Source organism: Halichoeres trimaculatus, unplaced genomic scaffold, assembly GCF_033239565.1.
Source record: "Halichoeres trimaculatus isolate MK-OKI-2021-1 unplaced genomic scaffold, fHalTri1.1 fHalTri1_scaffold_15, whole genome shotgun sequence".
In the NCBI taxonomy this organism is placed as follows: Eukaryota; Metazoa; Chordata; class Actinopteri; order Labriformes; family Labridae; genus Halichoeres; species Halichoeres trimaculatus.
The window spans coordinates 2,795,717-2,808,356 of NW_027437193.1; the positions used below are offsets into that span (position 1 = coordinate 2,795,717).

At 36.4% G+C, this 12,640-nt stretch overlaps 1 protein-coding gene across 1 annotated transcript; it reads left to right on the forward strand.

The window, feature by feature from the left end:
• The first annotated feature begins 907 nt into the window (after window positions 1-907).
• LOC141804220 (M1-specific T cell receptor alpha chain-like) lies at window positions 908-8,107 on the forward strand. The gene is made up of 6 exons (XM_074688546.1): window positions 908-918; window positions 1,007-1,068; window positions 5,022-5,225; window positions 5,368-5,409; window positions 5,511-5,618; window positions 7,378-8,107. Coding segments are annotated over exons 1-6 (429 nt in total). The 3' UTR covers window positions 7,380-8,107.
• The last annotated feature ends 4,533 nt before the right edge of the window (window positions 8,108-12,640 follow it).

Genomic DNA, 12,640 nt, shown 5'->3' on the forward strand with positions numbered 1-12,640 from the left:
ACGACTCTACACGTAGAAACAAGTAAGAACAAAGAAAACCTAAACATTTTAGCTCAGAAATTCTGAACTGAAGTTTCTCATTTAAAGAAAAACTCTGTGGACTTAAAAAGGTCAGAACAGTTCAGTTAAACTCATCCAGAACAGGTTCAAACTTTAACAGCTACACTTATTTACTTTCTTTACCCTGAGTTAAGTAGCTGATTGGTTTAGCCCTCTTTAGAGTATTAACAAACACGGGTAACACCCTGAGAAATCTTTAATATCTGTGTAACAGCTGCTGTTCTGGTTCTGCTGATCTCAGCTTTAGACTCTCCCTGTATGCAGACGATACGACGACCTCCGTCAGTTAGCCCTGAATAACTGATTCGTTTGTTCCTCTGCTGAAACAGAGAAAATGGAGAGGCAGAATTTGATTCAACATCTGTTTTTAAACCATCTTTGAAATTCATCTTTACCCTGCAACAAATGAAATTTAAGCAAGTGTGAAAAAAACAACACCTGATTTGAAAAATGAGCGAGCCAAGTTACTGAAATAAAATGATCAGAAAAATACAAGAAAGTAATGAAGTAAACTTATTTTATCTCCTTGACAGATTTTTTTTTCACTCTTTTCAAGTGTTATATTTCTCTTTGATAGCCTCAAAAAATAAATAAATAAATAAATAATACAACATACACCAGGTGGATGGCTCATATTAAATCTAATGAAACACACTAAAATAAATAAATAAAATAAAATAAAAAAAATCCTAGACCCACCAGGTGGATGGCTCATGTTTGATTTAATGTAACAAACTTAACAAAACAAACGAACAAAAAATAAGAAATAAACAAAAAAAAAAATCTGGACCTACCAGGTGGATGGCTCATGTTTAATCCTATAAAACACTCTTAAAAGAATATAGACATGAGCACTTGGTAAGATTTCAGTTTTTACAGTGTATGAGTGGTGAATGTTGTCAGTTCTGGTCTGAGGTCAGTGTTTGTGTAATTGTCTGGATCACAGTGTGACTGGATCTGGTAATAAGATGTACTTTGGCTCTGGAACTAGACTGACGGTTGAATCAAGTAAGTTTATTTTATATATTCAGAATAGAATAGAATATTCTTTATTGATCCCCCTTGGGAGATTTTCTTTTGTCACAGCGGCTCACAAAAATGTGCAGAAATAAAATAAAAATAAAAATAGAATAATGTAAAGAATATAAATTAGAAATTTGAAGAAATGTAAAGAAATATAGAAAAGTAGGGAAAAAAATAGAAAAGGAGCGAGATATATACACAAAGATTGGTTCTCGAGAATAAAAATGAAAAGCACTTGACGATGAAAATTTACAGTGAGTACTGGAATGATGTGCAAAAAGGCATGTATTTTTTAATATTTGATGTTATTATGGTGGGAGTTCAGGTTTGTGTGTGATAAAGTCTTATAATGAATGACTACGCTAGGCTCACATGTTACTCAAATAAGATGCAAAAACTTAATTATATTTCAGTTTTTGCAGTGTATGAGCAGTGAATGTTGTCAGTTCTGGTCCGAGGTCAGTGTTTCTGTAGTTGTCTGGATCACAGTGTGACTGGATCTGGTGGTTTTAAGATGTACTTTGGTTCAGGAAGTAAACTGACGGTCCAACCAAGTAAGTTTATTTTATATACTTAAAGGTTGATGGTTACACTGCAAAATAATCAAAACCAGGCAAGTTTTTTTTTTTGTTCGATTCTGGTAAAAACTGGCTTGGTATGAGCGACATTTATCTTACACTTCTATAAAAATGTATTTCAAAAAGACGTTCATTTCTTAAATCATTTTGAGCATGGTTTATTTAAAATCACATTTTAATTGTTGTCAAAGTTAAGACACATTTTCTAACTCTGCCACCCATGTGCCAAACATCCTTTAACCTAAACCCCGACACTGAGTGTGATAATGTTAAGGTTTAACATTAGAGAACACTGCAGTACTAAATAAGTTATTGTTTTGAACAGAGATGAATCTGATTAAGTACCCAGAGGTTGTTGTGTTGGCAGCAATCACAGTGTGAATGACGCTGCTCGTAAACTCGTCTTTGGGAAGGGAACCAAAGTCTACGTACAGCCCAGTAAGAAAATCTCAACTTTTTTCTGAAAGAGAAAAACTCTTAGGGGTAAATTTCTTCATCAGAGACTAAATATTTACAATAACACTAAATGAGAATCATGAGAATCTGTAATTTTGGTTGAATCATTAAAATTTTCAATGATGTTGTAATGAAAGCTCATAGGACAACACAAGTTTGATAAATGATGCACACAGAAAAAAAAACAAGTGTTAAACTTGTTTTTAAATTTGATCAATAACTAAATATATAAAGATAAAGAGACACAAAGTCAAACCTTCAGTGATAAACACTGATTATTTCTAGAAATGTTCTTTTTATAAAGGCACTCAGTCTCAGAGTGAGTTAATCTTTTTAACGTCTAATTTCCACCATGACAGTTTAATTTTAAAGACACAGAGTTAAACACGGGCAGAGGACATGGTGAGTTCAGTTCTTGTTAGAGCTCTGCTGGATGTGTGACTCAGTCTGGAGTCCAGAAGATCGTTTTTGGATCAGGAGTTCGTCTTTCAGTGGAAACCAGTGAGTTCACTCTAAAAGTTTCAAGATAAAAGTGGTTTTCAAACTTATTAGAAGCAAAAGTTTTGTTATTGAGCTTCTTCAGATTTAATTTTTCTTCCTTACTACACTTAGGGATGGGAAAATTACTCTCTCACACTAGATTCATATTCAATACATTCAAGAGGGTATAAAGCTCCTTATTTACCAAAAGAGATATTAACATAGACATATATAAAAAATATGAGCGGTAGCTTGATGCTAACGTATAGGGGAGATTGCATTGATATGCTTGCAGTTTGCACAAAGTTGCGTGTAGGCTCAGTGCTGGCTTCGTAACTACGGCAAGGTTCTAAACGTCTCAAAGCTTGGCTATAATCACTTTGAGACACTAGATGGCCTACTTCAAATTTTGCTTATTATTACTTATCACATACAGAGATATCCAGATCCAGTGTCCAATTTCATATCTTTTAACTTATAAACTCAATGACATGTTGACACCTAAAATTTGTTGAGTTACTTTTTGTACAGAAAGTTCACATAAAGAATTGATTAGCAGAATTGATAAAGGCATTCATATCAGTAATATCTTAACAATTCCCGCCTCTAACTACATCAAAAAACACTTAAAAATATCTGCTTGAATCTAAGCAAAGACCCAACTGATGTTTCACAACACTTAAAAAACAAAGAACCAGAGGATGAATGATAATGAGACGATGTCGGACACTGACGTTTTTCAGTAACATGTGAATGTGAATAACCCCAAGCTCTGCTTTGGAAACAGATTATTAATTCATTTAGTGAATTAAATTTATCACACACATTTTCAAATTACACTGTAACACCCACAACAGAGGGTTTAACTCTGAAAATCACTCAAAACATTATGACTTTAACAGAAAACACAAACCTTTAGTCACAACGGTTAAAAACACGCTGTTAAAAACTACCTGAAGAATTTACTTTAGTTGAAGATTAAATGTTGTAATCTCAGTCTCAGCCATGCTGCTAGTTTCTGCTGCTGAATGAATCTCTGTGTGTCTGATAACATCAGGACGGTGTTTGGAGCTGGGATCAAACTTTTTGTTCAGGCGAGTAAGTGAACAGACGAAATTTTATATTAAATGTATCTGAAAAAGATAAAACTCTGACTGTTAAACATTTTTCACTTCAGTAATGCTAACTGAAGCTAAACTTGTTTTCTTTACACAGCCTCAGGCTGAGAACTCTGCAAAACTGAACTCCATGCGTATGTTTAGTAAAAAAAAATAACGGAACCCCCCCCCCTAAACTGTTTGTATAGAGCAAAAAACAAAAACAAAAACATAAAACCTATGTTTTTTCCCCTGATGGTAGATTTTTTAAAAAAGAAATTAGCATCAATTTTGTCTTCTGACATCAAGCAGAAAGACATTTTTTCTGGACCTTTCAGATGAACATGGCTCATATTGACAATTTTGAACATTGGGACATTTTTTTTTTTTTTTTGGATTAATTTTTTTTGGTGTCAGGGTTTCTTTAAGACAGATTCAAGTCTTTATCTTTATCTTTGTTCTATCCTGTATTTAAAGACCTGAGCTCCACTCAGTCAGACCCAGTCCCTATTCGCAGCAGGAAAAAATGTTGTGTGAATAACAACGACCGGAAACTTCTGTTTGGATCAGGATCCAGACTCTTTGTCTCTTTAAGTAAGTCAATGATTGAACCTGAGTTTCATTTCAGGGTTATTAACGTTAGCTGCTCACAAAGTGTCATAACGCTGAACTATCATGACGTAATATAAGTGATGTCTAAAATGTTTAAAAAATGCACAATAAGAGAAATTATTTATTCGGACTAAAATCATTTTTTTCAACCAGGCTGTAAACGTGTTGATTTCTGTTGTAAAGATCGGCTTTTTCAATGGGTGTGTATGTGGTTTCTGCTGTTTCTGCACACAGCCTCCAGTGGACACTCATGGAACTGCAGCTTATAACACTTTAACATCCGCTTTGCATTTTAAAAAGTGGAGGTTTCCTTTAAATTTGTCAAATGTAGATTTAATCCACATTTTTTCTTACTCTGAAAAACTGCACTGCTGACAAACTAAAAACAGTGTTCAACATGTTCATATGAGATGTAGAAGTTCAGGAAACACCCTGGTGGGCAGAAAAGGTACTGCAGGTTGACCACAAGAGGTCATCAGGATTAAATAAAAACTTTTTTTTTCTTCTTTTGGACAAATCGCAACAGTTTTTAAGGGTGTTTCCAAGCTGTGCTGTAAAGCGTGGACATGAGTGTTTTTGAGTGAAGCTGACTCACGGTGCGTCTGTGAGTGACGACATTTGTTCAATGATCAAAAGCATCCGACAGAGCGTCCAGCCTGTCGTCTCTGGAGCATCATTCCTGAGATCTGATAAGTTTTCTCTCTGTGTTTTACAGAAAATGATACTGAGCCAGCCTACTACAAAGTCGGGGATGAAACGGACAAGGTGTGCCTGGCTACCGGGTTCAGCAAATTCAAAGCAACGAATAAGATCGATGGTCTCTTTGACAAGCCGGAGCCCACTATGGTATTTGATGAGAAGATGTACAGCCAGGTGGCTTTCTTAAACGGAACTGCAGATGAAGAGAAATGCAGTGAATGTAAGTGAAAAAGACATTCTGTTGTACTTTATCTAAAAAGAGAAATAAAAACAGAGTTAGATCTTGTGTGTCAGCACAGAATCGTGTTTTCTCTTCTTGAAGTTTGTCCGTCATACTAACGACTCGTGTGTTTGTCTTTCAGTGGAAGCTGAGTCTGGAGTCTGTGAACGTTCTCTAGAGCCAGGTTAGTATTTAACACACCTGAAAGCTTGACTCTTGGTTAGATATGGAGGATCTGAATTCACGATCATGTGTGTCTGACTTTTACACCGCTGCTGTCTGCAGATCCCACCGTGAACTCTCTGTCTCTGACCATCCTCGGCCTCAGGCTCATCTTCATCAAGACCGTCATCTTCAACATCCTGATGACGTTCAAACTGTGGATCAGTCAGTGTGAGTATGAAACTCTCATAAATACCCTCTGTCTGTAATATTCACCTTTCTCAGCCTGAACATCTGAGCTTCAGCCGTGAACTTTTCAGACTTGGAGCTGAGGTGAAGGGTCCAGTTTATATCCTGGAACCAGTGTGTGTCCATTTAAGACTGAAAAAAAGTTACTGAAGTCTGAAAATGTGATTTCTTCATCAGCACACTGTACAGAAGGACAGAGTTTAAGATCTTCAACACAAACTCACATTTCTTTATATTTCACATTTTATTCATTCAGACACAAAGCTCAAAGTGTTTACAGGAAAACAGAGACACATGACCACAACATGTGAGGAGAGCTCTGAAAAAACAAAAAAAAACTATATTATAACAATTTTAATAAACTTTGTTTGTACGGCACTTTTCAAAACATGGTTACAGAGTGCTCTACAAAATAAAAGTTAACAGCTGAAGAGGAATAAAGAGAAATGTGAGGAGGAAAAGAATTAAAACAAAATAAAATGGAGAGTTGAAACGATATACAAAAAGAATAAAAATAAAAAAAGTACCTGATGAAAAGAAGAAAATATCAGAAAAATAAAAACAACAAAAGATAAAATAAGGAAAAATTCTGCCAGTGACACTGCCGCAAAAAAAGGTTTAAAATATAACTAATAATAATAATTAAAAAAATATAAAAAAAATAAAATAAAATAAAATAAAAGCATTTCAAGGATTAAAGCCAGCACAGTATTTAAATAAAAGATTAAAATAAAAGTAACCAAATTAAGATGATTTTTGAATAAAAATTAATAACAATAAAACGAATAAATGAAAATAATATTAATGATTTAAAATTAAATTCAAAACTAAAAATTAATAATGACAACAAAATTAATTTAAAAAAGAATTTAATTAAATTCCTAAAAATGAATTCAATTAGTTAAATGAAAGTGGTAAAAAAAAAAGTGACATTTAAAAAGTTGTGAGTAATGTAACAGTGGTAATAATAATCCAGTTTGGGGCTAAAAAGAAATAATCCCATATTATGAGCTGATTAAAAAAGTTGAACTTTAGTTTTCTCTGAAAAACAGAGAGCTCCAGAGTCTGAGGAATAAAAACAGAAAGCTCTCTGGGTAAATCTTGTGATGGAGACACAAGGAAAAAAGGGGCATCATATATAAACCTCACAGACGGAGCTGAAATATAAAATCAAGAACAATCTGTAATGAATGGAGCTTTTTAAAACAAGTTAAAGAGCTTTAATTCTGAAAAACAAAGGGATTCAGCGTGGAGTTTGAAGAAAAAGAAAAAAGGCGATGTGATCAGATTTTTCTCTGCGTGTTAAAACGCTGGAAGCAGCAGCATCATTTCGCGCAAAAAAATTCGCGGAAGTATTTTGTAAAGTGTTAAAGAAGAAAGAGTTACTGAGCGGAAGCGCCGGTTTTGAAAAGTGAAGCCAATCCTGAAGGGCTACAAACTGCAGTTGCTGGAGCGTCCACTAGAGGCTGCCTCCAAAAGTGAGTTAATCCTCATAAAGCTTCACTTTAAAATAATTAATTCAGACGATGAAAATAGAGGGTTGTTATCTAACTCGTCATTTTTCAGGTCTTTAAAGCTGAAGTAATTAAAAACATGATTAGGGGCGGGGTTGAGTTGATTGACAGGTAGCCAGGCTTTAGATTAGCTGTACGCTCAGAGTTAAAGACTCGTTCTTTTTACTGTGTTCAGTCTGTTTGACATTCATGTTGATTAACGTCATATTTCCCGTTCTGTCTCGTAGGAACTCATCGAAACTTCAGAGAAAACTTCCCCTGAAGACGACTTCACAGAGAGAGACTTCAGCTTCCTGTCTCTGATAGAAGAATGCTGTATAATAAGATGTATAGATACTACTCTGTTCATTGAAACAGATGTGAAAGCTTCCTGTCATTCTTGAATCTTTGTGAAGATGAAAAATACTTTTTGATGCTGAGATGATCATTTTTATGTTTATATGTCCTGATTTTGTAAATATCACATTTACATCCTGTTAATCGTTCTGCTTTCACTTTAAAGAGTGTGAATCCTGCTTTCCCATATCTTAAACATTAGCTTTAAAGTTTCGACGCTGGATGTTCGGACTGAGCATGTGCAGATTATCAAACCTCCACATATTCATATGTTGTAGAAATCCCTGAATCTGTCTGTGAACTGTTCTAAGATTTGTTCCTGACACATTGTGGGCCTCAAACACCAAGGCCTGCTCTCACAGGCCTTCAGAGGGCTGGCCAATCAGAGGATAGGGGGTTTCTTAAAGAGACAGCAGCTAAAATAAAGTGTTTCAAAGTTTTCTAAAACACCTGTGAGGAAAAAACAGAGATTATATTTGAGCTGTAAATTATCTGAAGATTCTACGGTGGCACCAGAGGGACAGAATACAGACTGGAAAAAGCCCTAAACCCTCTCTTTAAGAATATACTCAAAGAAACTTGACTGAACAATGCCATGCTGTGTGACTTTGTTAAATAAAGCTTGACATAATGAACTGAACAACTGTTTTGTTTTTATTCCTAACTCTAAGGGTTCTGATCTGTATCATTCACAAACTCTTTAAAATAAGGTTAAATAATTCTGTTACGTGTCAGCTGTTTCTCTTCTTTTTCACACAAACTGGAGGCGAACATTTAATGAAATCAGGAGGGAGGTTTTAGACTTTGAATGCCCCTCCTTATGAGTCCAGATCCTTCAGTTTTAGGTCTGTTTATTCCAAGTTAACAAAACAACAAACAGGGACAGCTTCGCCTCCTGTCTCTGGTCTGATCGTAGTGACGAGAAGAAAGTTCCTGCAACCAAAAAGTAAAGATTGTGCATTCTTCAGTCTGATTAAAGTCATTGTTATGAAGGGAGCAGACCTTAAACAGACTCATACTGAAGAATAATCCAGTGTCAGAGAGGACCAGCCAACATTCATAGAGCAGACAGTGATGACTGAGGCAGATATCACTGTGTCGTCAGCATAATAAAACTCTAATCTATTGATTCTCAGGGCGACTGTTTGGGTTAGTTTTGCCCTTTGAGACAAGACGGCTGAAGAGAGACAGGAAGTGAGAGCAGGCGTAGGAAGGTAGGGAGGTTTCCAGCAGAGGGTTGTGGAGTTAAACCTGTGACTTCTGCTTTAAAGACGATACATAAATGCTGCTCATGACGCCTGTACTGAAACATTACAGTCTGAGCCTTATAACAGTCTAAGATCTGGTCCAATCCTGATTCAGCTCCAACTATAACCTCATAATGAAATAAAGTGTTTAGAAGTGTTTCCACAAAATCATGTGAGTATGATTTAACTCTGACTGTGAGCAAAGAATTTCAGAATAACCACCATACCTTCAAAATATCCGGTAACACTTTTCTTAAGAGGTTTGCAAATTCCATCACACTGAGGTAATAATTAGACAGGCCAATTTACAACCCCGCTCTTGGTGAATATCACATCTGAAGCCTTCAGTTGTATCATGTCAAACATTATAGGCCGTATCATAAAGGTTTATCATTTTGCATCTGATCTCCATTATGGTGAAATTAAATAACAAATAGCGAACTATCAACTGTTTATTGGGAAACTGAATTATTCACTGAACATTTCAAAGGTAATTATCTGAGCTGTTTATCACCTGTTTCTCTGGAAACAGCAGAAACGTTGGGATTCTTCTACAAACATTTTGTGGAGGGTTGTGCTTTAATTTCTAATAAATTATCTGCTTATATTACCTCAAAATTTGGAGTAGATTTCAAAGAAACTGGAAAAAACAGTAACCTAACAATTGTAACTTGCGACAATAAATTTGGACATTATTTTAAAGAAGTTATGTGCTACTTTTAAAGAAATAAGAAAAACTTTGTCTAGCTATTACCTGAGTCTGATATAATTTGCAGACCTCTAAATTAAAGAGTTAGAGAGCACATCTCTCCAGTGTTAGCGTCTCTACACTGGTTACCTATAAAATCTAGGATAGAGTTTAAAATTCTTCTTTTGACTTACAAAGCGCTTAATGGCATCGGGCCGTCCTATCTTAAAGACTTAATTGTTCCGTATAATCCGTCTAGGTCTTTGCGTTCTCAACATGCAGGTCTGCTCGTTGTACCTAGGGTCTCTAAAAGTAGTCTGGGAGGTCGAGCCTTTAGTTATCAGGCTCCTCTTCTTTGGAATAACTTACCGGTTGAGGTCGGGGAGCAGACACGGTCTCAACCTTTAAGTGTAGACTTAAAACTTTCCTTTTTGATAAAGCTTACAGTTAGAGCTGGATCAGGTCTGAACCAGCTCTTAGTCAGGCTGCTATAGGTTTAGACTGCTGGGGGGAACTGACACACAGGGCTCCTGTTTCCCTCTTTTTCTGTCAGTCTAACTTCTAGTCTTAATGTCCTGTTATAGTTACTGACCATACACCTCTCTGGGAGGATCTGAGTTTGTCTCAAAGGTTCCTGGGAATCGGTGAAGTGGACGACCTGCTGCAAAGCTCTGTACTCATGGTGGGTTCAGATGAGATCAGATTCCTTATCTTGAGATCATCATCATTATCTTGTCTTGATTTTGGGAGTCTGTTGATAAAATTTTATGAACATTTACAGGACTAGACCTGTTCATGATTTTGGAGAGTGTCATAAAATAATGTGTGTTTTGATTTGGCGCTATACAAATAAAGATTGATTGATTGATTGATTGATTACCAAAGATCCATCTAAAAGAATCAGGCTGTAAGAAACCCAGGGCAGGAAAAGCTTGATGAACATCATCAAACTGAATTCTCTGAAGTTGGATTCACTGATGAGTGAAGGGGGACCCTAGAAAGACCAGACAGGGGGGCATTTTGTTGGGTTTAAAGCAGCCATGCTTTCAAAAGTGAGCTGACCTGCTCTGACCTTTCCTCCAGATGAAGGTCAAATGAAGAAGACATTACAGCTCATGCAAACGATGCACCATCACATTACCCACGTTATTCCCAGGACTCGTCGCACCGTTTGGTGTCTCAGTGCTTTAAAGACGCTCCTCTCATGACCTGATCTGTCTGTTCATCTGATCCCAACCGTCTGAGGACTTGTGGTCATTAATAAAGGAGATGAAGCACGGGGGTCTCAAAGAGCAGCTGTGGAGAAGTGTGTGTGTGTGTGATAGTGTGAAACATGGCTCATGTGGTCGACAGCAGGAGGATTTAAAGCTGAAACACTCAGATAACCCCGCACATATACCGGCAGCTTTATAAGCACAGAGAGATTTATTCACATCCATATTTCCTCACCATCACTCTCTATCTGTCACAAAGCTCGTTTATCGGTCTGACATCAAGTGTTTCTCAGAAAGCGATCATCAGGAGGAAGGTTTGTGTGTGTGTGTGTGTTTTCAGAAAGTTTTCAGTTAGAAACACTCCGTCATTTAGAGAAACAGGACGAGGACTGAATGTGTTACACAACCAGACTGAGTGGAAACACAAACCACTGAGGGTTAGTCACAGCTGTGTGTGTGTGTGTGTGTGTGTGCGTGTGTGTGTGTGTGTGTGTGTGTGTGTGTGTGTGTGTGTGTGTGTGTGTGTGTGTGTGTGTGTGTGTGTGTGTGTTTATCCTGCCCACTTCCACTCCACCTGGTTTCCACTGACACACTCACAGTGTGCTCATTTCATTCTCAGAGTTTGATTTGTTGCCTTATTCTCTGATTATCATCAACATTTACTTAGAAAGTTTAAACAGAGAAATTTTGCAACTTTGAAATCAACCTAAAATGAAAATTAATAAATATATAAATAAATCATCAGTTTATCTTATTTTACATTATCCAAAAAGGAAAACAAGAGAGTTAACATATTCATTTTCACTCCTTCTCCATTGTTTATTGACAAATAAAAATCCAGTCACCTAAACTTTGAGATATATATAAATAATGTATATATATTTGTTCTGATCATTGTTCTAACAGCAAGTTTTTCCAGATAAACTCTCCCCTCAGATTAAAACTTCCATCATGTCCCCTAAACAGTTTTTGAATATTAGGGGGTAGTTAATCATATTTTGCCCTCAACGCAGCTGTTTCTTGAAATGCTATTTCTCAGCTTCCCAACCGAGTCAGACAGAACCAGACTGATTTACAGCAGGTTGAAACACAAGCTAAAGGCTAAAACAAAGGATAGGACAAAGGCCAAAGGCTAAAACATGGGCTAAAGGTTAAAACAAAGGCTAAAGGCCAAAATAAAGGCTAAGACAAAGGCTAAAGGCTAAAATATAAACTTAAGGCTAAAACACGGGCTAAAGGTTAAAACAAAGGCTAAAAGGCTAAAACATAAACTAAAGGCTAAAATATAAACTTAAGGCTGATACATAAACTAAAGGCTAAAATATAAACTTAAGGCTAATACATAAACTAAAGGCTAAAATATAAACTTAAGGCTAAAACACTGGCTAAAGGTTGAAACAAAGGCTAAAAGGCTAAAACACGGGCTAAAGGTTGAAACAGAGGCTAAAAGGCTAAAACACAAGCTAAAGGCTAAAACACAAGCTAAATGTTAAAAACAACGGCTAAAGGCCAAAGCAGTAGCTATTGGCTCAAACATGGGCCCAAGGATGAAACACAAGCTAAAAGCTGAAATATGAGTGAACGGCATTAACACAAGCTTGAACACAGGCAAAAGGGTTAAAGATGGCTTCAAGGCTAAAACACAAGCTTAAGGCTAAAACACAAGCTTAAGGCTAAAACACGAGCTTATGGCTTAAACATGGGGTTAAACAGAAGCTGAAGGCTTAAGCAATGGCCTTGAGGCTAGAATACAAGCGTAAAGCTAAAAAAAGAAGCTAAAGGCTAAAAGATGTCCTAAAGGCTAAAACACAAGCTCAAAGCTAAAGCAAAAGCTAATGGCTAAAACATGGGCTTAAGGCTTAAAACCCAATCTTAAATCTATCACAAGCTAAAAGCTATAACAGAAGTTAAAGGCTAAAAGGCTTAAAGGGCTAAACTGTTTGTGCTAATGTTGACTCCAACCCACAGTCAGCAGTTATTCTGCAGTGGTCTGTTCAAACTTGAG